The following is a 26423-nucleotide window of genomic DNA, read 5'->3' as shown; positions in this document are numbered from 1 at the left end:
TTGATGCTTTTGAACTGTGGTGTTGGAGAAGACTCTTGAGAGTCCCTTGGACTGCAAGGAGATCCAACCAGTCCATTCTGAAAGAGATCAACCCTGGGATTTCTTTGGAAGGAATAATGCTAAAGCTGAAACTTCAGTACTTTGGCCACCCCATGCGAAGAGTTGACTCATTGGAAAAAACTCTGATGCTGGGAGGGATTGGGGGCAGGAGGAGAAGGGGACGACCGAAGATGAGATGGGTGGATGGCATCACAGACTCGATGGACGTGGGTCTGAGTGAACTCCGGGAGATGGTGATAGACAGGGAGGCCTGGCGTGCTGCGATTCATGGAGTTGCAAAGAGTCGGACACGACTGAACGAGTGAACTGAACTGAACTGAACTGAACTGAAAGCAACTCCTTAGAGAAAATATAGTATCGTAGCTGGAGAGTTCTCCATTTTTCCCCTTTGGAAGTGAAAGGAACATACATTAGAGCCACCCCAGATATTCTGTACACATCATTAATCCCACAAGAATCCTGTAAGTAAACAGTCTCCATTTTACAGATGAATATACTGAGGTCCATAATGAGTAATCTGTCCCAGATCAGACAGCCAGCAAGTATCCTAGAAAAGACCCCACTGATTACCAAAAAGTTCTTTCTAGAAAACCACTTGTCAGCACACTATTCTACCAAAACAGACTGCTTCTTTTCCTTATCCTTGACACTCATGAGATTCTCGTTTGCATGTTCCTTAAAATACTGATGTTAGATACAAACTCCTAGTTGAAACTTGATTTTGTATTTCTCCACGGATTAAGCGATAGGGCTGAAGATCCCCAAGTGTGTAACCTCAATTAAGATTTCTCTGCTATACCCATCTTTAAAGGAAGGTAATTTTGGGGGGTAAATTTTAGAAGGTTACAAGAGTATTTCACAGGAAAAGTAGGAAAATGCTTATGTCTTAATTTCTTTTATTTAATTTTTAATATAAAAAGCAGGCATAAAATACAATTACAATACTACAAAGATGCAACAAAATTTAAAAAAAACTGGGGGGGGGAGCGCCACGATTTTTGTTCAAGGGGACAGCTGATCAAATATTTATGATTATCTAAACCATGCAATTCATAACTTATTACAACCCCAAACAAAACTATTATGGGGAAGGGAATCAAGGAGAGAGCCCCCCAAACATAATATCTAGCACTGTCACACAGTGCTTATTCTTCAAAGTGCTTTACAAACCAACTATGGTATCTTCACAATATAGGGAAACTGACGTCTTATTCCAGGGGAGGAGAGGTGAGTCAGTAGCAGTGTCAACAGAGATCAAGAAACTCAGAAGTGACTTGCTCTCATTGGGTTTTTAAAACATGTTATTTAAAGCATGTTTCCATAAGGTAATATAGTGTCCAGTTTCTCTATTTTACCACCCAAATCCTGTAATAGATTAACAGCAGCAGCATAGCTTCTCAAATTGTGGTTTGGCAACCTACAGTATCTACAGGTAAACTGGGATAAAGGAGAGCCTTCACAGCCAGAATGGTGTAACTCCAGCACAGGTTAATCTTAAAAAAAACCCTCACCTTTATTTTAGATTTATTGATATACTATCCTTTAGTTAGCTCCAGAGTATTTTAAACCTAGGTGTTTTTTTTTTAAAGTTTGCTTCTAGATAGCATTTTTTTTTTATTAATACTTTTCAACATGCACTGGACAGTCATCCTCAGCAGTAACCCTGGCACCAGTTTTCCTTCTGCTTTGCCTCAGTATTCCCACAAAAGTAAAAAAGCAAAAAACACCGCAGCTAAGAAAATCCCAGTATTCACTACTTAGTTCTCAAAAGGAGGTATTTGTGGCTCTAGGAGAAATCAGGTGTGAGGAAACAAGCAACTTTTGGTCTTAACTTTATCTTGGAGGTTTTGGAGCCTCAAGAAAAAGAAGCTGTCACAAAAGCAGGTTGTTAGACCAAGTCAATGTCATATTTAATGAGTGTTGGGAAGAAAACATTTGGATGGGGGCATGCACTCATGTATGTACATGAAACCAGCAACAGGGTATAAAGCAAATTCTTACCCAAGGTCAGAATTTTTTATTAAGCACATTTCCATTGGCTGGACAAATGACCTTATAAATCCTTATGTCAAACCATATAATAAAAAGAATCTTCATGGAGAGATTTTTTTTTTGCCCCTTAGGATCTCTTTGCCCCCCAGAAAACTTCACATTAATTTTCCTTGTATAGTTGCATCACACCATGATTCTCCATATTCTCTAATATATATACAGCATTCAAAATTTAAACTTTTGCCATTTTTACTCAAATATTTCAATTACTCGTGTAAACTTCAAATTATTTCACCTTAATAAAGTTTATTAAAAATATATATATATACTCTCCAATTCAGAATAATATGATAGAACCTCCCATAGTGTAACAAAATCTCTATATAAAATATTAATTCAGTCTCCTTTTAACAAGTCTAATGAATGGAAATATTTATTCTATATAAATTTTATATATTTTTCATTTTTTAATCTTACTTAAAAAAAAAAAGCTGTGCCCCCGAACCAGAACATACCTGCAAGGGAAATGGCATGCATATCTAGTTTTAGCACAGACAGCATGGAAGAGTGCAGCCTGGATAACGTAATAATAAGATTCAGTTTCAGTACATCAGCAGCCAAAGGCCACTCTTCAATTTCCACAATAGTATCTATAATCGGGGATCTAACTCTTTAAACACCTCAACACTGACCCCAGACGGAATCAATGAAAAATGTCTACTTCCTTCATAGAAATATTGGATGGTGTATCTCGGTATTATGCCAAACTGTGCACACGTATATACACAGAGAGGATGATAGAAGACCACAGAATTTTTCTTTACTTGATTCTTACCACTGATGTATACTGTAGCAGTACAAAACATACACTTTTCTGGGATAATGAGAAATAAAGCAGGAATAGTCCTGCATAAACTGTATGTAACTTGAATAGCATTTAAAAAAATAAAAATTGAAGTGCCTTTGAGGCCACTGCTTCCCAGCCACAATAATGAAATGCTGCCATACACAGTCATGTGTTTACGGGATCACACTTAAATACTTAAAATATATCTACAGTATGTCTTAGTTTTCTTTGTATTTGAGATAATTTTTTGAATCTTGAGTGTGAAAATATAAAAAGTCACAAATGTCTTTATCAGAAATAAAAACACACCTAGAGTAGCCAGCAAATTAAAAGCAAAGAAAATGTTTCATAGTCACACACTAATACTGAGGTCTGTAAAAGGGGTTTGATGAGTAATAGATATACATAAAAGATATATTAGTTCCAATACTACTCATTACTGTTTCTATCACCAATACTTAGAACAAAATTCTGTTATACAATCAAAATAGGCCGACAATGATAACTACTATGTGTAAAAATAGTGCACTAATTTTCTTCTGCAAAGCAAATTTGCATCCTAAGAGCTGGTAAATACTTTTTGTTTTAAATACAGGAAAGGGTGGATATCTTGAAAAAAAATTAAATTAAGGCATTCAAAATGGGTAAAGTTGCCTATTACGAAGCATTAAGAAACTGATATAATTAACTTCAAATTTCTTGTTACAATAATTGCTTAAACATGAACATGCAGCTTCCAGCAGGTACACACAATGAGTGATATAAACTCCAACATTATGGCTTTATACAAGTGCATAGTTGCAACTGCAGTAAGTAATGATATCTGATTAATGTTTATAAAAAAATAAAGTGGGAAGTTAAAAAACCCTCTTGCAGTATTACAGTACTATGTGTGTGTGTGTATGTATGCTTGTGTGTGTCTTCACACACACAATACAATGGTCACTTCTTAAAGATGCAGTCTCTATCACTGTAGTGGAATCCATTCATTCCCAGATTCTTCTGGCAAATGTGCTGGTGAAATCTCTCTGTTGAAGCTGCAAAGATGATTTCTGTAACTCTTCTAAATCCTTTATGCAATGTAGTGTGAGTGATGCTAGGAGAGCTTTACGGAACAAGTCTAGAAGAGTTGCACATGATATTCTTATTCTATTAACCAATCACTGTTGGTTCAACTTGTTGCTCCAAAGGAGCCCAGAAAACCTATCCAAGATTTAGAATTTATGTTGCAGGAATAGAGGGAATATATATGTGTATTAGTCTCTCAGGAAAATATAACTTTTTAATAAATTTTGGGCCATCATATTTCAGTCTTGTTTCAACTGGAAGAATATGATCACCTTGAATGATGACTGCATTCACAGAAGGCAGTTAGCTGGAAAGAAAAGGAAAATAAAGTCAGTTGATACAGTGAAATAATTTAAGAGATTGTGATCAGTTCTTTGAAAAGGCATTCCATTTACATCAAACTCTACAGTCTTCCAACTACTATACTTTTAACACCTAAATCATGCATATAGCATATTTACTGTCTTACTTTTCTTATTTCAAGGTACATGCAATTATATTCTTCCTCATATTTTCGCATATTGGCCACAACCATGACACACAAGTTTTAATATGGTTAACTGGCTATTAGGGTGAGATGGTATGTCAATGAATAACTCAAGTGAATCTGTTTGATTTGAGGTTTAACTGTTAGCTTCCTCGTGTGGGTGAAAGAAGAGTGGACTGAAGGACTAGGCTCTATTTGGCTTTTTCACCCTATGCCACATTTTAAAAATCTATGAAATGGGAACAAACACACTGTTATAGTAAATATATGTAAAAAATACTCTGTAAATCCTGGTTATAAACAGATCCAAATAATGTGTGATTTAAGTATGTACTTTGCAACATGTTACTTAGGTTAAGATAGACATTATTTCTTTTACATTCATTCCATATAAAAGGTTTAACTCATGAGGTTCAGTTTTCATTCAGATTTCTGTTAGCCTCTATTAACCAAATGACATTTTCTAAAAGCATAAGAGCTTTCACAGCATACCATTAGCATTCTTCAGCAAAAGTAACATTAAATTTTCAAAAAGTAAACATTTCATATCACAAAAAAAAGCAAAATCAGAAACAGCTAGTTCACAGCATTTATCAAAGTTTTTATGGTTTCAATTCTTGCAAGTTAGAAAGAGGGAAAGGGGCGGGGGGAAGAAGAGAGGGATGGAGGGAGAAGGAATCCCATGCTATGTTCACAAACTAATACAGCTGTAAGAACTTGAAAACACCATAAATTTTACTTCTCTGCATATGACTTATTTGGAATGAACAGAAAGTATCAGAATTAGTTCCATTTGTTATTTCTACATGTTTCATTCCTAAGATAAAAAATTACAATTCCAACTGTATTGAAAATATATAGCCAATAAGGAATCTGAACATAGCATTTTGCTTTCATACTTAACATGGAAATTTCAGTTAGAAACTTGTCTGAAGACTACTTTTCAAATATATACTATCAAAAACAACTCAATAAAATTTCAAACTGGTAAAAAAAAGAATGAAAACCCAAGTGCAAACCACATGCACTATTTGGAAAAACTAAAACAACTCATTTCTCATTTTTTGATTTACCCCATTTAACTTCTTCAGAAATCAAAAACATCGTCATCATCATCACCACCATCAACATCATCAAATGACCAATCCCAGTCTTTAAATGCCAAATCAAGCAATCTGCAATAGGAGGTTTGCAAGTTTATACTCTAACACTCTTTAGAAAACAACAGCTTAATATCCTATGATCGAAAAATCACGTTATGCTGTAAACATTTTAACTTTCCCTTCACTGATAACAACATGATTAAAATTGAAATGGAAGCACTCAGAGAAGTCTTTCTCTTTATATGCAAATGCACATAATCATGTTGAACAGGTATGCCTTCCAAACCATCACAGAACAGAGGACACAGATAATATTCAGGGGTAAGACACAATCTTCTTTCCACTGGGTCGACATAAAAATGTAGCCACCCTGATGCTCCATTTAAGAATTATGAAAGCTCAACATGCGTCAATGTTCCCTTCACACAAGTGCCCAGATTGTCAGCTCACATTTTCCCAGAGTTGTACCATAAACCCTAGTATGAAAGACGATTAATTCTAAGAATGTAGCTTTCTCAATTCCAGCATGACCCTACTTGTTCAATGGGTCACCAAAGGTTAAGCCTTCCATAAAACTACAGATAAGGGAAAAACCAAAGGTAGATAAGCAGCATTAGCAACTTATCTTGGCCAAATAAATTAAGACTTAGAACAGGGGTATATGCAATCTTTCCTTTCCAATTCAATGCAATCACCTAATATTGCAATCATTTTTATTTTTAGAAACAGAAGTAACTTTCTCATTGTTTATAACTGTGACACCCATGAATACATTTGTGCCAAGGAACTCACCTGGTCCCCAAAACTCATCTATGGTTACTATGCAATTGGTTCTTAAACTTTAGTGTATATGATTTACCCAATGCTATGTATAATGCACATTCCCAGGCTTCATCTCGAGATTCTGATATAATTAAATTGGGAGTAAGGTGGGTGGGAAGTATTTGCATTTTTAAGATGAATTTTGAGATGGATTCTGATACAGCTGGTTGACTTTGAGAATCACTGACAGGGTAGGTTGATGGATGATTATTACCCTAATTTAAAAGTAAATCAACTCAAATTACTCTACTTCAATAGGCACTAAATACAAAATATAAGCACAGAAACTCAGATTTTATTATTTATTCCCTTAAAACATAGCACAGCCAAGTATATACTCATTTATTTAGCCTTACATGTATAGCTATGGTTTCAACTCTATTACTTGGGAGACTGAGATCAGTTCTTCCTGTGTATCCAAGCCTCTGTTTTAGTATACTTTTATGAAAAATACCCATCTCATATCCTTCCAAAACCTCTGAAGAATGTGTGAAGTATGTGCCCAGGTCACAATCTTCAGATTTTAAAAGTCTCATCATTAGGCTATCAGTGTAACGCATGATGAGTAAAAGCAAAAGTCGTTCAGTAGTGTTTGACTGCGACCCACGGACTGCACAGTCAGTCCATGGAATTCTCCAGGCCAGAGTACCAGAGTGGGTAGCCTTTCCCTTCTCCAGGGGATTTTCCCAACCCAGGGATCGAACCCAGGTCTCCAGCATTGCAGGCAGATTCTTTACCAGCTGAGCCACCAGGGAGGCCCAGGGAATGCATGATAAGACTTCCCTTAAAACCTCTGCCTCAACCGCTCCCAGTCAGTCATCTAATTCTTGTCATTTCAACTTAAAAAATCCGTCTTTAACTTGATTTCTTCTCTCCATTTTTACTGTCAGTATTTTAGTTCAGGATCTCATTAAGTCAAAACATACTAATCTCTTGTTGAAAGACTCCTATTAGAACAAAATCAAGACTCCTCTAGCATAGTGATGAACTCAGTCCTTTTCAATCTGACCCAGAGCTTTCTCTGCAGTGTCACCTTCTTCCCCTTCCTATTCTGACCCTCTCCCGACCGTAACCCCATACAACACTGCAAACACACATATAACCCTGACAACCAGTGCCTCTGCATATAATATTTTGCCTAAAACTTTCTTTTCTCTTACTTCTTTGCCTGGAAAATTACTAATCCTCCATCTTTCTGAGACTTTTCTTGACGGTTTAATGGCAGAATTCTCCATGATTTCCTTTGTTCTCCCAAAACTCTTGTTCATACCTCCATAATAAACAACATGTTAACTGATCAATGGTATACACTTCAGAGCTATGAAACTTATTGCCAAAGACTGCTGCAGAAGGAGGTGCACTGAGTTTTGAGTTCTACTGGCAGCATATAAGTGGGTCCATTTCTTTACATCTTACCAATACTAAGTTTCTTAATCTTTATCATTTTGGCAGGTGAGAACAGTTTTACAATATAGTTTTAATTTTAATTTCTTTGCTTAATAATCAGTTATCAGGTTGATAACTTTTTCATATTTATGGTAATACCTATATGTTCCTAATTTTTATATTGGGAAAAGTCAATCTCTTTTTTCTAAAGGGCTTATCTAAGAACTCCATGCATAAAGACACTAACTCATCTTTCTCATGTGTGTTGTAAAATGTGTGGCATTTTTTAAATCTACAAGTCTTTAATTTTTGGTTAGTCAATCTTTTACTTTCTTTGCTTTTATTAGTAAGTTCCTTTCTAATCCAAGATCAGATACATATTCCCTATTTTCTTCTACTTCATTTATGAATTTATTTTTGATATGTCAAGTTGTATATAACTTTATTATCTTTTCCCAATTAGTCTATTAATGTTCTAATATTTAAAACTGGAAAAGAATAAAGATGAAATAATGATAAAATACTAGCTTCCCCTACCCTTAAGTTTTAAATGTACTGGTAATGCTTTATTTTTTAAAACAAGTATTTGTTGCATTTCTGCTTTATATTTTTCTGCATGGCTTAAAAAAAAATCTTTATAGAAAATTAAAGAGAAAAGCCCTCAGCAGGGACCAACATTTTGTGTCTTGCACTGGAAAAAATGAGGATCTCTCCAAACTATCTTCATCAAAAGCCAGCATTTTAGTCACAAATTTCTTACTTTTCTAGCATAGTATTTTAATTCAAATTAAAGAAAAATAACTTTCTTCTACAATAGCATTCTATACATTATGTTTTATAAACTGCCAATTAATTCAAGTCTCCTTGAATCACCATGAGGCAGAGAAGCGTGAAATAGCCGAGCACGCAGGATCTGGAACTAGCTTATCTGGATCTGAACTCGTGACCCTGCTGCTCGTGAGCTGTGTTACACTGGGCACACAACATTCCAGTGTCTTAGTTTCCTCATCTGTAAAACAGAACCGCTAAATCCCAGGGTGGTTACGAAGATGAATAAGTTAGTACAGTTAAAGTTCTCAGAAGAGAGCCTGGCATAATATAATATGCTCTCAGAAATGTTATCGTATATAATAATAGTAGCTAACACAAATTACTTCAAGCACTTCAGAACTATAGAAAAAGGGACGCGCTGCCAAGAGATGTAAAAGGAGACTCAGAACAAGAACATGACGGAAGCCAAAGGAAAAAAATGCAATGATGCAGTTGTTAACAAAGGTAAACTTAAAAGAAAAAAGACTAGATGAATATTTATGGGTGCTATGTTTTAGTGTGTTTAGGAATGTACATATGTGATGATGTCTAACGAAGCCAAACATTTGTTTTAAGAAAGATACCATGTGAATTAATTGGTTCAACTAAAGCTAGACTCCGGGAGTTGGTGATGGACAGGGAGGCCTGGCGTGCTGCAGTTCATGGGGTCGCAAAGAGTCGGACACAACTGAGCGACTGAACTGAACTGGAAACTAGACTGCTAATATTAAATGAGCACAAATGAAGAGCTACATATTAAATTACTGTTAATACAAACCAGATATTCTGTTCCTACGTTTTCTTGGATAGTGCTTTAAAGCTCTACCCATTTGTCTGTAGGAATAGGTTATAAATTAGCAGGTATTAAAGATCATCTGGTCCAAAGCTTGACTCCCCTCTCGGGCCATGCTACTTGACATCACTGCATACACAGGACAGAAGGAAGAGCACTGTTCCTCACAGTTCTGCCAGCCGGTCAGCTAAACCGGGTGCACACCTGTGGTGACAGGGCACTCACCATTCTAGAGGAAGCCAATTCTTTCAGTTTTGCACATCTGATTGCTTCATAGCTTTCCCTGCTAATTTAGAATGTGCCTCTCTGCTTGGTTCTTTCAAGGAAAAATCCTTTAAGTCTTTACTTACTGTTATTTATGATCTCCCATCCTTTCAGATCACCTCCTCAGAAGACTTACAGTTCATTCGCTTGCTACATGTGTAACACCATAAAATGACCCACTACTCCCTCAGTAATTCCCTTCTGTATACCCTCCAATTTATATATGCCACTCCTAAAATGTGACACCCAAAATGGAATGCAAAATGCAGGGTTATTCACATAAGGACAGACACAGATACAATTTTATGAGTTAATGAAGCAATGGAGGCATAGATGTTAAAAGCAATGGAAATAATGTTGCAGAGGCATAATAAAATGCAAAATTATAAATTTGCCCATCTTTTCATATAAAATTTCAAAGAGCATATTAGATTTTAAAATGTCCAAAAAAAAAAATCCCTACATATTTTACAGTCAGTTTTGGTATTAGTTTTATCTACATGCATAGTTGTGAAAAAAGAAATCCCTATTACTTACTGTTGCTATGCAAAATGTATTTTTAAAAAATCAATGAAGAATGATTCGAAGGGCAGGGCCAGAACTAAAAAAAAGTAACAAAAATTAAAAGTAAATGTGCTTTCAAATGAACTGTAATGCTGAAGTGGGGGAGGCAAGAAAATTATCAGTTGGTGAACATGAAAATTTATGTAACTGAAACATGTCTCACTCAATCTGAAAACTGCTTCATAAACTATGTGTTATCATATGTAGTGAAATCATTAACTTGTAAAATAGCACAAAAGAATAAAATATACAAAAAAACCTGGAGTTCTTAATAGTGCTGAATCTAACCAAATTATCTGCCTTCTTAGAGTCTGAAAAAAAAAAAGCACCTATTCTACTCCAAGAGTATTTTAAAGATCAAATGATAGAATACATAGAAAGTTAAAAGAGAATAGGATATAGAAGCATGTTGGAAGTACTATATATTGTAAAATATTAAAATAGCTTGTATTTATGCATTGATGGTTCTACAATATTAATAATAGAAATTTAATTTTTAGATGTTTTACACTAGGTACATGGAATGATCTTCAGTGTCTCTGAATTCTTTGAGTTTATTCAGGTCAATTACTTTCATATAATCACTAATTCAACAATATTTAGCTTTACCATACCATATCTCTTTTCTCACATAAAAATAGGTGTGAAAAGAAGAGAAGTGAAAAGCAAAGGAGAAAAGGAAAGATATACCTATTTGAATGCAGAGTTCCAAAGAATAGCAAGGAGAGATAAGAAAGCCTTCCTCAGCCATCAATACAAAGAATAGAGGAAAACAATAGAATAGGAAAGACTGGAGATCTCTTCAAGAAAATTAGAGATACCAAGGGAACATTTCATGCAAAGATGGGCTCAATAAAGGACAGAAATGGTAGGGACCTAACAGAAGCAAAAGATATTAAGAAGAGGTGGCAAGAATACTCAGAACTATACAAAAAAGATCTTCAAGACCCAGACAATCACGATGGTGTGATCACTAAACTAGAGCCAGACATCCTGGAATGTGAAGTCAAGTGGGCCTTAGGAAGTATCACTACTAACAAAGCTAGTAAGGTGACAGAATTCCAGTTGAGCTATTTCAAATCCTGAAAGATGATGCTGTGAAAGTGCTGCACTCAATATGCCAGCAAATTTGGAAAACTCAGCAGTGGCCACAACTGGAAAAGTCAGTTTTCATTCCAATCCCAAAGAAAGGCAATGCCAAAGAATGTTCAAATTACCACACAATTGCACTCATCTCACACGCTACTAAAGTAATGCTCAAAATTCTCCAAGACAGGCTTCAACAGTACATGAACTGTGACTTCCAGAAGTTCAAGCTGGTTTTAGAAAAGTCAGAACCAGAGATCAAATTGCCAACATCTGCTGGATCATCAAAAAAGCAAGAGAGTTCCAGAAAAACATCTATTTCTGCTTTATTGACTATGCCCAAGCCTTTGACTGTGTGGATCACAATAAACTGTGGAAAATTCTGAAAGAGATGAGAATACCAGACCATCTGACCTGCCTCTTGAGAAACCTGTATGCAGGTCAGGAAGCAACAGTTAGAAATGGACATGGAACAACAGACTGGTTCCAAATAGGAAAAGGAGTCTGTCAAGGCTGTATATTGTCACCGTGCTTATTTAACTTCTATGCAGAGTACATCATGAGAAATGCTGGGCTGGAGGAAGTACAAGCTGGAATCAAGACTGATGGGAGAAATATCAATAACCTCAGATATGCAGATGACACCACCCTTATGGCAGAAAGTGAAGAAGAACTAAAGAGCCTCTTGATGAAAGTGAAAGAGGAGAGTGAAAAAGTTGGCTTAAAGCTTAACATTCAGAAAACTAAGATCATGGGATCCGGTCCCATCACTTCATGGCAAATAGATGGGGAAACAGTGGAAACAGTGGCTGACTTTACTTTTCTGACCTCCAAAATCACTGTAGATGATGACTGCAGCCATGAAATTAAAAGACGCTTACTCCTTATAAGCAAAGTTATGACCAACCTAGATAGCATATTAAAAAGCTGAGACATTACTTTGCCAACAAAGGTCCATCTAGTCAAGGCTATGGTTTTTCCACTGGTCACGTATGGTTGTGAGAGTTAGACTGTGAAGAAGGCTGAACGCTAAAGAATTGATGCTTTTGAACTGTGGTGTTGCAGAAGCCTCTTGAGAGTCCCTTGGACTGCAAGGAGATCCAACCAGTCCATCCTAAAGGAAATCAGTCCTGGGTGTTCATTGGAAGGACTGATGTTGAAGCTGAAACTCCAATATTTTGGCCATCTGATGCGAAGAGCTGACTCATCTGAAAAGACCTTAATGCTGGGAAGATTGAAGGCAGGAGGAGAAGGGGACGACAGAGGATGAGATGGTTAGATGGCATCACCGACTCAATGGACATGAGTCTGGGTAAACTCTGGGAGTTGGTGATGGACAGGGAGGCCTGGTGTGCTGCAGTTCATGGGGTCGCAAAGAGTCGGACATGACTGAGCGACTGAACGGGCTGACTGACTGATACCTCACACAAAAATTCACCATTTTCACTGAAATGAAACACCAATCTACCTTTTCCATTCTAAATTATTTCCTTGTGATATTAGCTTCAAGAAAAGTTTCATATACGATGTTTGGCTAGAATGAAAATATTTCTGATATTACAGCCAATGCACATCACTATTCAAATACAGAAGTTTCTGTGTTTAAAAGGATAACTGGAATCAGATACATGATACAAGTGTATACTTTATCCTTCAGCTAACCAAATCATCATGTTCATTTCAGTGAAGAGCAGTATTTATTTATAAATACTGTATTAGCTAGTAACCAAGAAATGATTACTTTGTGTCAAAAATTACTATAATATAGCTAATGAAAATGGCTCCATTATAATGCTTTTGTGCAATAATCATCTCTAACCTTACTCCATATTCCCAACTTCACCCCAACTACAAGAAATGCCCACTATGTTCATTAGTTAATATTTGCATTTTAAAAGCTGATCTATATTACTTGTTAAATCTGACTGCTTGAATTAAGAGTTAAGATTTCAGTCCTACCCGCTAAGTCATCTAATATAAAGGAGGTTAAAGAGGTTTGCAATAATAAAAACAAAATGTGAATACATGACACTTAAAAGGTCTAGGTGTGCATCCTGTCTGGTAAAGCAATAAATTAAGTCAATGTGTTTATAAAATCAAAATATTATGACTATACACATGACAAAATTTAGCCTTTTATATACTTTTGGTTGAATATATGTTTGTGATTTAGTAAGTAAATTTATTACATCCAGCTGAACCAATGAATGAAATAGTTTTGAAACAGTTTGAATAGCAATGAAATTCAAACTTTTGGTATTCCACACATCGTGAAAATACCAAGCAAAGAAAAACTGTAATTAGTAAAGTTTGTAATTTGAGCACAAATAGTAAAATATTTTTTTAATGCTTTAATTTTTGCCACATTTTAATTTACTACCTTGGTTTGTTTGGAGCAAGTTGTCGACTTGGCCGTCGAATAGACTGGTTTTGTTGTATTTTCATTGATGTTCTAGGAGACGACCGAGCAAAAGGGTCTGGAGCTGGAGGCTTTTTAGGTATCTTTTTCACTAACCGACTAACCCACTTTTGCTGCTCTTCTGTAGAATTTGCTAATAACAATAGATTCTTTGCCGATGAAATATCATAATACACTATAAAGAAATATATGAGAAAATTTAATGTTTCAAATGATCTGAACATAAGTAATATTAAATGATCAAGTGATTTATTATTTACCTTTGCAAGGCGCTATAATTTCCTCCTTTTTGTCCATGTGGTCTTTATGACATTTAATATGACAGCGACGGCACTCTAAAGCAGGAGGGGGTTTAAACATGTGCCACAATGGCTTCATACATGCCTCACAGTTGGTTGGGAAATGATAGAGAGTAGGAATAAATTCATGTCCCTTGTGGCAAATATAATTTGATTTTTCTCCCACTGGCTCCACTGGAAATTCTTGTTCCTTCTTGCTTTCTCCTTCGTTGGCATACAGAATCTACAAACACCATAAAGAAAAATGAGTATCTTCAAACATTAGCTATTTTAACGTAGTAATAATTCTTATAGTATTAATAAAATTAGTCTAAACTATTCAATGAGACAAAAATGCATTAGTTGTTCAAATGGTGGTAGGCCGCAATCAAGAGCTCAGATGAGTGAAGTCACTAGCCAGTCACTGTGGTTCACATCTCGAAAGAATCAATCCTGTTCAAATGATGCCTCTTTATTTTCTCTATGTTATCTTCCTATGTTTCAGCAAATTTTTCACAATAGGCTAGCCAAAGATAAATCTTCACTTGATTAGTGTTAGAAAGCTTTTCTTGGAGGGAATTTTCAAAACAATCACCTGAAGAGATGAACTGTGGCCCTAAAATTCTCAAAAACAAGCCACTCAGTGATAACTGTAAATACAGTTTTAATTGAAAAGATTTGTATTTGGAGAATTGAGGAAAAAAGGAAAAGAGGAAAGGATGTATAAGATATTTCAAACAAACTTGCTAAGTACCCAGAAAATAAGCTGCCAGCTTCCCTATAGTACACCAAGCACTACAGCTTTTACCAGGAGGGATTCATGGTTGCTGTGATAAATTTAAAAATGGAAGGAAAAAACGGAAGAATTTGGCTTCACCTTAAATTGGAAGTAAAAGGGTTCTTGGGTGCATAATTTAACTTCACAAGCAACTTTTTAAACTTTCTAGAGCACTGAGCATAAACCCAAAACAGAACATTCATGCTCAAAAAATGTTGTAACCCATAGGGATCCCAAAGCCGGTACTCTGTGACGACTGACAGGGGTGGGATGGGGAGTGAGATTCAAGAGGGAGGGGACATATGTATACCTATGATTGATTCTTGTTGATGTATGGCAGAAATCATCACAATACAGTAAATAATTATTCTCCAATTAAAAATAAAAATTTTAAAACAAAGTCATAACCAACCTTGAACAAAAGGACAGCAAAGGCTAGAAACATGATATAAATACACTACAGACTACAGACTTTAACTAGTAAGATGGAGAGAAGAATTTAAGATGTATCCAACAGGATAAGCTTGAAAGTCACAAATGAACAAATCACCGTTAAATGGGACAAAAACTGAAGAAAGATAATCTGAAAAGGGCCCAAGAATAAAGAAATTCATTATGTCATATCATGCTGAGACTGTATAAAGGTGAAAAGAACAAAACAAAATAAACAAATCACAAAATAAAACCATTTACCTGGAATATCCTTGGAATTTCTTTAGCATCTGCTCTATATACATCTGTCTGTGTAACTGGTCGGACATGAAATAACTTGCTATAAAAGATTTTTAATAAAAGAGTAAAGTATTACCAAAGGATCAGATTATATCAGTTTTCTTATACTCATGTCAGAAATTAAAACTGACTACTCTGTGGGAAATGGCGAAGACAGGGAAGCCTGGTGTGCTGCAGCACATGGGGTTGCAAAGAGTTGGACATGACTGAGCAACTGAACAACTGACTCTTATTAGAATGTTAGAGCTCTATAAATTCAATCACTCCTTTAGATTTTGAGAAATTTTCAATAAGTCAGCAATTTTCTAATTAGTTTCAGAAAACAACATATTGAAGACTCATGAAATTTTAAGAGACACATTTTAGCCAACTCTATATGCCAAACTTTCATCTGTATGAAGCAAATATAAGAAAATCTAAAGTAGCACTTATACTATATGAGTATATACATGTACTATATGACTAATAAATTACACTAACTTGACAAAAGGTCACACTACTCTCTTAAACTTTAAAAGATAAAGTTACAAAATATTCTCATGGTTGGATGGCGTCACCGACTCAACAGACATGAGCGCGAGCCAACTCCGGGAGATGGTGAAGGGCAGGAAAGCCTAGTGTGCTGCAGTCCACAGGGGTCGCAAAAAGTCAGACATGACTTAGCGACTGAACAACAATAACAAATATTCTAATAAAAATACTTACTCTATATCTAAAACCATGTAAGGATTAGATTGTTCTTTATCTTGTTCACTGTCATAGAAAAGGATCTTCTTACTGCTTACAATCACATACTGTTAAAAAGGAGGAAAGGAATTAAACAATGATTGAAGTTAATATATATCTTGTTCTTCTTTGAAAAGAAATTCTATATTAGCAATAAAAATCATATAAAATATATGTTAAATACCTAAAAAGCTATCTTAATGCATCCTTTAAAAAAGTCTTCCTTAAAATAAGAACAGATCTGTTTGTATACATTTTAAGTAACCAAATTCTGGGGCAGGGGGTGGGCGGGGATAAATTCAACTAATTTTTGGACTGATTTGGCTCTAAGATCCAAAAGTGTAAGCGACTTTATTGCTATGGTTTGAATGGTTATATTCTCCCAAAGTCATATGTTAATGAATTTACGTCATAACCCAATGTGATGATATTAGGAAGTGGGGTCTTGGGAAGGTGACTAGGTCATAACACTAGAGACCTCATGAAGGGGATTAGTGCCCTTATAAAGGGAATTCCAGAGAAATTCTTACCCCTTACACCATGAGGATAGAGCAAGAAGTCTGCAACCTGGGAAAAGATCTTTACCAGAACCCAATCATGCTGGCTGATTCCTTATCTTGGACTTACAGCCTCCAAAACCGTGAGAAATAAATCTTTGTTGTTCATAAGCTACTCCGTCTGTAGTATTTTGTTATAGCAGCCCTAAAGCTAAGACACTTACTGAATATGAACATAATATCAATAATCATAGAAACAGAGGAAAAGAAATATCTGGGGCTTTCTGTCATATCTAGAGTTGCCTTCCTGGAAACAGCAAAGGCACCAAAGTCAATACAGCCTTCTATTTTCCTAACACCAAAATCTGTTTTATTATTAATAACATGTTAATGATAAAAAGTTTCTTTTTTTAAACAAAGATATATAAAATTAACTATTTCAAATCACAAAGTACAAACAAGTTTTATGTGTCTAAAAGTTCTGGTTATCTATATCTTACAATGACAAAAGTAAAATGGTTATAGCTAAACCAAAAATAAAACAGAAGACCTTGATTCAAATGTATCAAGGTACTAATTCAAAAGTATTCAAGGTATTAACTCAAAATCAAGTATTGATTCAAAAGTATCAATTACCTTTTTAACCCATCCAAATTTCTTAGTGTTGTTTCGCACAGGCAATGAAAGCCATCCTTCTAGTCTTGATTCTATAAGCACAAGATATGAGTGTAAGTACAACAAATCTCTTAACAAAATGAGGAACTTAAAAAATTTTAATATAAAAGTCACAAGCAAATATGCCCTTCAGAATTTATACATCATCTAACATATAATGATAATGTAGGATCAGTATAAGCAAGTTATACAACGCAAAATGAAATCCAGGTTATATCACATTGGAAATATATATCCTGTAGTTTATAATGTCAAATGCCCCATTAATTAAATTCATGCATTTGCCAAGTTCCGCAGAAAAGTTGCAAAAATGAAAAGCAGCTGTCTATTCTCATTGGTACACCTGTATCAGAATCCTCTATCTTTCCTTTGGAAGAAGGCCTAACTACAGATATAGTACACAACTTTGAAGACAAAATATTTTCTGTGAGTAATTAAATGTTCAGAGAAAATGGACTGTTAGAATGGTTTTAAATAAAATGAAGTGAAACTGTATAAATTACAGATCAAATCTGGCTAATAAGTAGCAGTAAGCCAAAAGATTCCTAAATTATAAAATAGTTAAAATCTGTAAAATTCTAGTTCAGCCAAGAAAACTCTGCATCCTTAGAATCTGTTCTAATGGTATCTGATCAGTTTATTTTAGTGAAATAATTACATGAAGTAAGCATTTTTGGAGATTATGCTAATAATAAAAGTAGCTATCACCTACTTTGTGTCTATATTGTGCTAGACACCTTACATATATTTTCTTCAGCTCTCAAGAACAATCCCACAGAAGGTCACACAGGGACACATCTCTGATCCAGTGCTTATACTCAATCCCCCTCTCTCTCACATTAATAACCTTCCAGACCCCATGAACAGAAATGATGTCATTAAAAATAGCTATATACTTGAATGTCTGGACATGGCCCTACACCAATTTAAGGGATTAATCAGATGATCTCTGACAAGATGGGTAAGACAAATAAATTTATTGCTAAGATCTGAAACAACTTCAATATAATCACTTATGATTTATACTGATATATACCTGGAAAGTGTGATGACAATGTAAACAAATATAGCAAATTTACTTTGAATTCAACTAACAGATTAAATTTTATTTTACATCCAACTGTTTATGCACTAATTTCCTGTGGTGTTTAAAAGTTTTTTGTACTTACACTAACTTTGTATTAAACATAACAATTTTGGGGGTTTTCCAACAGGTTTCTTCATTTAAACTATAATTCCTTTCAGGACAAGGATCAGGTCAAATTGTCTTATACTTTTTTTTAAGGCCAAGTACAATGTTGGCTGGTCTTCCTGGTGGCTCAGAAGGTAAAGAATCTCCCTGTAATGCAGGAGATCCAGGTTTGATTGCTCAATGGGGAAGATCCCCAGGAGAAGGGAAGGGAAACTCACTCCAGTATTCTTGCCTGGGGAATCCCATGAAACAAGCCTGGAGGGCTACAGTCCATGGGGTCAAAAAGGGTCTGACACAACTAAGCAATTAACACATCACTTTCACAATGTGGACTAAGTAAGCACTCAAGGGAAAACTAAATATACCCTCTAAAACGGTCTACACAGGCTTTTTCTGTACCATCATTCTTGATATGAAACTTCAGAAAGAATTTCTTCTTGGTTAAAAACGGAAGAAACAGACAGTGAAACCATATGTTCTTAAACGATATAAAGCACTACTCCATTTCTTATAAGCTGACAAAATAAATTCTATCAATTGTATCAGCAATGCAATGTGAAATTCCTTAAAAAACAAAATCTTTGTTCATGCAGCAGTTTCTTTTTAACTGAGATTTGTTAATGGAGCAACTTGTTAGTGAATATTAGTTATTATTACAAAAAGTTTCAAAAGGACTAAAATTATGGGAAGTGGGAAAAAAAAACCCAGAGATCAAAGATTTTCAGGATGTCACCTGTACCATTAGGTTCCGATGAAATAGGTAAGTAAGGAACAGATTCTTCTTCTGAGTCAGAATCAGAGTCAAGAAGCATATGAGAACTGGAAGGCTTAGTGGCAATATTGAGAGAAGTGGAGGAACGTTGGTAGGTGAATGACATGGATTCCATAGTGTGTGACTGAGTGATATGAACTACACACCCAACATAAAAGTAAGAATGCAGAAAGAAGAAAAAATAAAAATGAAAGCTTGAAAGGAGAGCCATGAATAATATACAGAGTTAATTTAAATAACTAAATATGTGAAATTTACACTTGCATTTTTTAATAAAAAGTTTTGTAGAAAATCAATAAACAAAATAATTTAAATTGTCATCTAAACCCCTACTCTAAGGAGTAGGTGTTCCCTTAAAGAAATAACAAATATCTTTCCTCAAGAGCAAAGTCAGTTACAGGACTTAAAACCATCAACTGATTTATATTTAAGACAAAAGTAAATGTAAGGGCTGAACGAATCTATACCTGGAAACCCATCATCAGCTTCAGTATCCCCTGGTCCACTGCCTATACTGGAACTATCCAAACCAATGTGCAAGGCCTGGAGCTGGGAGCGCAGCTGCTCAATGTCACTGTCCTTACTGTCCAGTGTCATCTGTAGTTCAATTCGAATCTGACTCTCTTCAGCTATTTGCTACAAGAAATTGAATTACATTAAATTAATTGAATGTCATACATCTTGTAATTTTGCTTCCTAGTTCAGTAATATGGCAGTCTCTCCTTATCCAAGGTTTCACTTTCTGTGTTTTCAAGTATCCAAGGTCAACTGCAGTCTGAAAATATTACATGGAAAATTTCAGAAATAAGCAGTCTCTAAGTTTTGAATCATGTGCTGTTCTAAGTAGTACGATGAACTCTCACATCGCTTGGTTCTACTTGCCCAGGATATGAATCATCCCCTTGTCTAGTTTATTCACACTGTATATGCGACTCCACTCATTACAGTACAGGAAAATATACAGTAGGTATAGAGTTCAGTAGTATCTGGCTTCAGGCATTCACTGGGGATCCTGGAATAGTCCTCTTGCATAAGGGGAGACTACTGTTACTGTAATTATTAACAGAAATGTTCCATAACCTACAAAATATATGCAGATATGAAAATAATTCTAATTCTTAAAAAGAAGTCTTCAAAAAGTATTCTTACAGCCTGCATTTCATTCAGTTCTTTCTGATACTTGATCATCTGCTGGGTCAGTTTTTCACGTTCAGATTTAAGTTCCATATGTAGCTTTCTATTCTCCTTTTCTTTTCTCCGCACATCTGTGTCATTACCACGCTTAACAGGTTCCTTTCGATTCATGATCTCAGCCAACTTGTTCACAGCCTTAAAAACATAAAAATAAGGATGCAAATAAGTAAATAAATTATGTTGATAATTTCTTGGTAACTCACCAATAGCACATTACAAAATCTTCCCTACACACAGGTCCACAAAGAAATACCTTTTATACTAAAAAAAAATACACCTTCATCATTATTCATCATCCTTTTCCAACCAACACTCTCATGTACTCTGAGAACTATAATTTAAAATGTTTATAGGTTCATTCTAATGTCAACCAGTCCATTCTGAAGGAGATCAGCCCTGGGATTTCTTTGGAAGGAATGATGCTAAAGCTGAAACTCCAGTACTTTGGCCACCTCATGCGAAGAGTTGACTCATTGGAAAAGACTCTGATGCTGGGAGGGATTGGGGGCAGGAGGAGAAGGGGACAACAGAGGATGAGATGGCTGGATGGCATCACTGACTTGATGGACGTGAGTCTAAGTGAACTCTGGGAGTTGGTGATGGACAGGGAGGCCTGGCGTGCTGCAATTCATGGGGTCGCAAAGAGTCGGACACGACTGAGCGACTGGACTGAACTGAACTGAATGTCATTTTCTACCACTTGGGAGGCAGATCTTCTTTTATTCTAGAAGAGACTTTTGCACTTGCATCGCACTGATAAAATACATGTCCAACCACAGAGCAGAGTGTCTTGGACCCACCAGGACTCATGCTGTATATACAATCTGAGAGCTGAGTAAAGGGTAGTTAATAATCATGATGCCTTTTCAGAGTGACTGTTTTTTAGGCTGTCAGCAAATGGTCCTTCTCTACCATTTCTTGAGGGCAGAAAAATTTACCAGATTACAATAAAAAAATTAGGAGGGATTATGATTCCATATGGAAAAATCAAGAGAAACTTAATAAACATTGAATTCAACAATGTTAATCAAATCTACTTTCTCTCAATGTGGTAAAAAACTGGATAATCCTGACTGTTCACAAATACTGGTACCATCAATGACTGCTACAGCCAATCTGTAATGTTAGAAGTAAAATGCAAGAAAGATAAACTAAGAAAAATTTCAAAATCATATTTAGAGATTATATACACACTTGAGTTTTGAGTGTCCTCTCTGTTAACAGCTGCTTCTCAAATTGTGCTTTAATAGCTGCTGCACTTATTTCTTCATCTTTCAACCTTGATAGTTCTAAAACAGAAAAATGTAAAAATTATATTAATAGTTTAGCAACTGGTAAACATTAGGCGTACTGAAAATAAACTTTATTCTTTGTTAATACATACGCTCTTGGGCTTCTTTCAATTTGTTATTTAATTCTTCTTTCTCATTTGCAAGATTGGCAACATCACTAGTTAGTGTCCTATTAGTTTCTTCAAGCTAAGAAATGAAAATGGAAAAAAAATTTAAATCTTAATTTATAAAATTTTATGTTATAAAGTAGTAATTCAAAATGAAAATATCCTAGAATGTTGCTAAAACTCTTGTTTTTCTAAGTACTTCTATCTCTACAGTTCTTGCCTTTGTCCTACCTTATCAAACTTCAAAACTGATGAAAATTTATAAAACGTGACACACTTCATATGTACCCCAGGAAGCCAAAAATTTGCCCCCTTTCAAAAATCTTTAGTAGTATTTTAAATGGAAGTAACATTTAGTAAAGTAAAAACAAAAGCAAATGCTATAACAAAGCTCTGCATTCCAGCATGCAGAATAAATAAAATTTAAAACTATAGTTTATAAAACATTGTTTAAAACAGAAAATACAATTTTACTAAAGAAGTTGACATTTGGTATTCTTGCCAAAGCCTATTCTTCCTTCCTGAAGGAAATTTTATTGTGAATTATGTGTTCATCCTTCCCATCCATGATTGTACACTTTCATTACACACATGTGAAACAATATAATGCAGTTTTATGTGATTTTAAACTGTACATAAGCAGCATGATGCTGTATTTTTTTGTAGTTGCTTTCACTCATTATATTAAGAATGAAATTGTCGATATATATAATTAATTTTAACTGATGTAGTAGTTCTATCTTCTACCGCATTTCATTTATCGATTTACTCATCTATTAATATATTTGAATTTTTGCTATTATAAACATTTATGCTGCTAGGAGTAGTGTGTCTGAATTTCTCTAGCACATTTATCTTATTATGAACTTTGTTTGGATTATATGAATATTTAAAATTTACTGGAACTTGCAATATTATTTCCTATACTGTAGTATGCTATATTCAGAGAAGGTGATGGCACCCCACTCCAGTACTCTTGCCTGGAAAATCCCATGGACAGAGAAGCCTGGTAGGCTGCAGTCCATGGGGTCGCGACAAGTCGTACACAACTGAGTGACTTCACTTTCACTTTTCACTTTCATGCACTGGAGAAGGAAATGGCAACCCACTCCAGTATTCTTGCCTGGAGAATCCCAGGGACAGGGGAGCCAGGTGGGCTGCCGTCTATGGGGTCGCATAGAGTCGGACACGACTGAAGCAATTTAGCAACAGCAGCAGCAGTATGCTATATTAAATTTATATTCTGGATATTAGTAAGAAAAACATCGTTTTCCACACATCCTTCAAACATTTCAAAGTAGTCAGACACTGAGTTTTTGCCAACATGATGGCTATGAAATTGTGATACAAAATTATTTTAGCTAGCCTTTTCCTAAATAATAGTGAAGTTAAACATTTGCTCATATTTTTAGGTTTTCTCTTTTGGCCAATTTTTCCTTTGGATTATTTAGCTTTTTCTTAGTGAATAGTAGGAGTTCCACTTATATTCTAGATACTAATCACTTGTTTAATAAATACAAGTATTTTTCCCAGTCACTTTTTTCTGTTACAAGTAAATTTTAAGTTTCATTCTAATATTTAAAATTTTTTATTTTACATATTTAGGTTCTTAAGATAGCTAGAATTTACTGTTATATAGTGTCTGTCTGCAATGCAGAAGAGCTGGGTTCGATCCCTAGGTTGGGTAGATCCCCTGGAGAAGGAAATGGCAGCCCACTCCAGTATTCTTGCCTGGAAAATCCCATGGACCGCGGAGCGTGGTAGGTTACTGTCCATGGGGTTGTAAAGAGTCGGACACGACTGAGCAACTTCACTTTCATGGTAAATGATAATAAAAATCTAATTTTATTCCTTTCCACATAAAAACATAGTCATTTCAAAACCATAAATCTGTATCCTCTCCCACTGATTTGTGTGTTGCCACTGATGTCATATGCCAAGTTCTCCTATGTGCATCAGTCTATTTCTGGTCTCCCTACTCACTTTCACTGAACAGGATTAAATATCCCTGTTCTAATGTCATGCTTTAAAATTACTATAACATTTTTCATAGATCTGAACAATTGATAAGGCTAACTCAACTACTTGATATTTTACTTCTATCTGAAATTTTTATTACAATTATTTTCAACCTACATTATGGCTAGCTTCATGATTAAACTAATCTTCATGATTAATTTCAAATTCTTTTAAACTACAGTTGGTTTAACAAGAAAAAGAAGACTTAAACTGTTTTGTACTTTTGGTGTTTTCTTTTAACTTTAGTCCTTAACTCTAAATTTACCAATAGGTGAAGCCATTGGAAGTTGTGTTTTGGGGGGCCCTCTCTCTGCCAAACAACATTGAGAAGCTGATGGTTCACTAGCTCAAATATCTTGTAGCCAAAACATACAATTTTTCATTTAGATTTATGTTACTTTCCTAGTATTTCTAAAGAGAGATTTATAACAATTTAATTACAGCCAAAAATGAACCAAGGACTTTACTTACAGATGCAATAGTAGCATCTTTTTCGGTGAGTTCCTGTTTGTGCCGAGCCATCATCTCTTTGATCTCCAGCTCTTTCATGATCTTCTCTTTTTCCAAATCAGAATACTGTTCCTCAGCAATTGAACGAGCCAATTGCTCAGAATCTGCTTTGGTTAAGGTAATCTCCAGTTGAGCAGCCAAGGAGTCCCTATATTTAAGAGAAATAAAATTTTAACATTCAATTTTTTATTACAAAACTGAAGTTTTTCTCTAGTTAACTTCATCAGATCAGTCAGTTCAGTTCAGTCGCTCAGTTGTGTCCTACTCTTTGCGACCCCATGGACTGTAGCACGCCAGGCCTCTCTGTCCATCACCAACTCTTGAAGCTTACTCAAACTCTAGTCCATTGAGCTGGTGATGCCATCCAGCCATTGCATCCTCTGTCATCCCGCTCTATTTCTGCCTTCAATCTTTTCTAGCATCAGGGTCTTAACCAATGAGTCAATTCTTCACACCAGGTGGCCAAAGCATTGGCGCTACATCTTCAGCATCCGTCCTTCCAATGAATATTCAGGACTGATTTCCTTGAGGATTGACTGCTTGGATCTCCCTGCAGTCCAAGGGACCCTCAAGAGTCTCCTACGACACCACAGTTCAAAAGCCTCACTTCCGTGCTCAGCTTTCTTTATAGTCCAACTCTCACATACATACACGACTAGTGGAAAACCCACAGCCTTGACTAGATGGACCTCTGTTGGCAAAGTAATGTCTCTGCTTTTTAATATGCTGTCTAGGTTGGTCATAGCTTTCCTTCCAAGGAGCAAGTGTTTTTAAATTTCATGGCTGCAGTCACCATCTGCAGTGATTTTGGAGCTTCAAACAATAAAGTCTGTCACTGTTTCCATTTTTTCCCCATCTATCTGCCATGAAGTGATGGGACCGGATCCCATGATCTTCGTTTTCTGAATGTTGAGCTTTAAGCCAACTTTTTCACTCTCCTTTTTTACTTTCATCAAGAAGCTCTTTAGTTCTTCTTCACTTTCTGCCATAAGGGTGGTGTCATCTGCATATCTGAGGTTATTGATATTTCTCCTGGCAATCTTGATTCCAGCTTGTACTTCCTCCACGTTTCTCATGATGTACTCTGCATATAAGTTAAATAAGCAGGGTGACAATACACAGCCTTGACATACTCCTTTTCTGATTTGGAACCACTCTGTTGTTCCATGTCCGGTTCTAACTGTTGCTGCTTAACCTTCATATGGGTTTCTCAGGAGGCAGATAAGGTGGTCTGGTATTCCCATCTCTTTAAGAATTTCCCACAAACTGACTGTGTGATCCACACACTCAAAGGCTTTGACATAGTCAATAAATGTTCCAGAAATAGATATTTTTCTGGAACTCTCTGGCATTTTTGATGACGCAGCGGATGTTGGCAATTTGATCTCTGGTTCCTCTGCCTTTTCTCAATCCAGCTTGAACATCTAGAAGTTCACAGCTCACATACTGTTGAAGTCTGGCATGGATAATTTTGAGCATTACTTTGCTAGCATGTGAGATGAGTGCAATTGTGCGGTAGTTTGAACATTCTTTGGCATTGCCTTTGGGATTGGAATGAAAACTGACCTTTTCCAGTCCTGTGGCCACAGCTGAGTTTTCCAAATTTGCTGGCATATGGAGTGCAGCACTTACAGCATCATCTTTTAGGGTCTGAAAAAGCTCAGCTGGAATTTCATCGCCTCCCCTAGCTTTGTTCATAATGATGCTTCCTAAGGCCCACTTGATTTTGCATTCCAGGATGTCTGGCTCTAGTTGAGTGATCATACCATAGTGCTTATCTGGGTCGTGAAGATCTTTTATGTGTAGTTCTTCTGTGTATTCTTGCCACCTCTTCTTAATATCATCTGCTTTTTATTAACTGCATCAACAAATTTTACCTGGAGTTCCCTGGTGGTTCAGATAGTAAAGAATCGGCCGGCCAATGCAGGGTTCAGATCGGGAAGATCCTCT

At 35.7% G+C, this 26423-nt stretch overlaps 1 protein-coding gene across 6 annotated transcripts in view; it reads right to left on the bottom strand.

The window, feature by feature from the left end:
* ROCK2 (Rho associated coiled-coil containing protein kinase 2) overlaps positions 940 to 26423 on the bottom strand; it is a 134104-nt gene continuing 108620 nt past the window's right edge. Inside the window, exons 23-35 of one of the 6 annotated variants that reach the window (XM_018055646.1) lie at positions 24435 to 24621; positions 21930 to 22023; positions 21740 to 21834; positions 20501 to 20680; positions 19819 to 19987; positions 19313 to 19489; positions 17349 to 17419; positions 16195 to 16283; positions 15451 to 15529; positions 13962 to 14223; positions 13663 to 13876; positions 5528 to 5629; positions 940 to 4274 (exon numbers count right to left, since the gene is read on the bottom strand). In XM_018055646.1, coding sequence (XP_017911135.1) covers positions 5542 to 5629; positions 13663 to 13876; positions 13962 to 14223; positions 15451 to 15529; positions 16195 to 16283; positions 17349 to 17419; positions 19313 to 19489; positions 19819 to 19987; positions 20501 to 20680; positions 21740 to 21834; positions 21930 to 22023; positions 24435 to 24621 — 1705 coding nt within the window. In that variant the 3' untranslated portion in view covers positions 940 to 4274; positions 5528 to 5541. Of the gene's footprint in view, positions 4275 to 5527; positions 5630 to 10169; positions 10234 to 13662; positions 13877 to 13961; positions 14224 to 15450; positions 15530 to 16194; positions 16284 to 17348; positions 17420 to 19312; positions 19490 to 19818; positions 19988 to 20500; positions 20681 to 21739; positions 21835 to 21929; positions 22024 to 24434; positions 24622 to 26423 lie in introns of those variants that run through there. The other 5 variants (XM_018055647.1, XM_018055648.1, XM_018055649.1 and 2 more) reach the window with 5 other exon arrangements.

This window comes from Capra hircus, chromosome 11, assembly GCF_001704415.2.
Source record: "Capra hircus breed San Clemente chromosome 11, ASM170441v1, whole genome shotgun sequence".
NCBI lineage: Eukaryota > Metazoa > Chordata > Mammalia > Artiodactyla > Bovidae > Capra > Capra hircus.
This window is presented reverse-complemented; position numbering and strand designations above follow the sequence as displayed.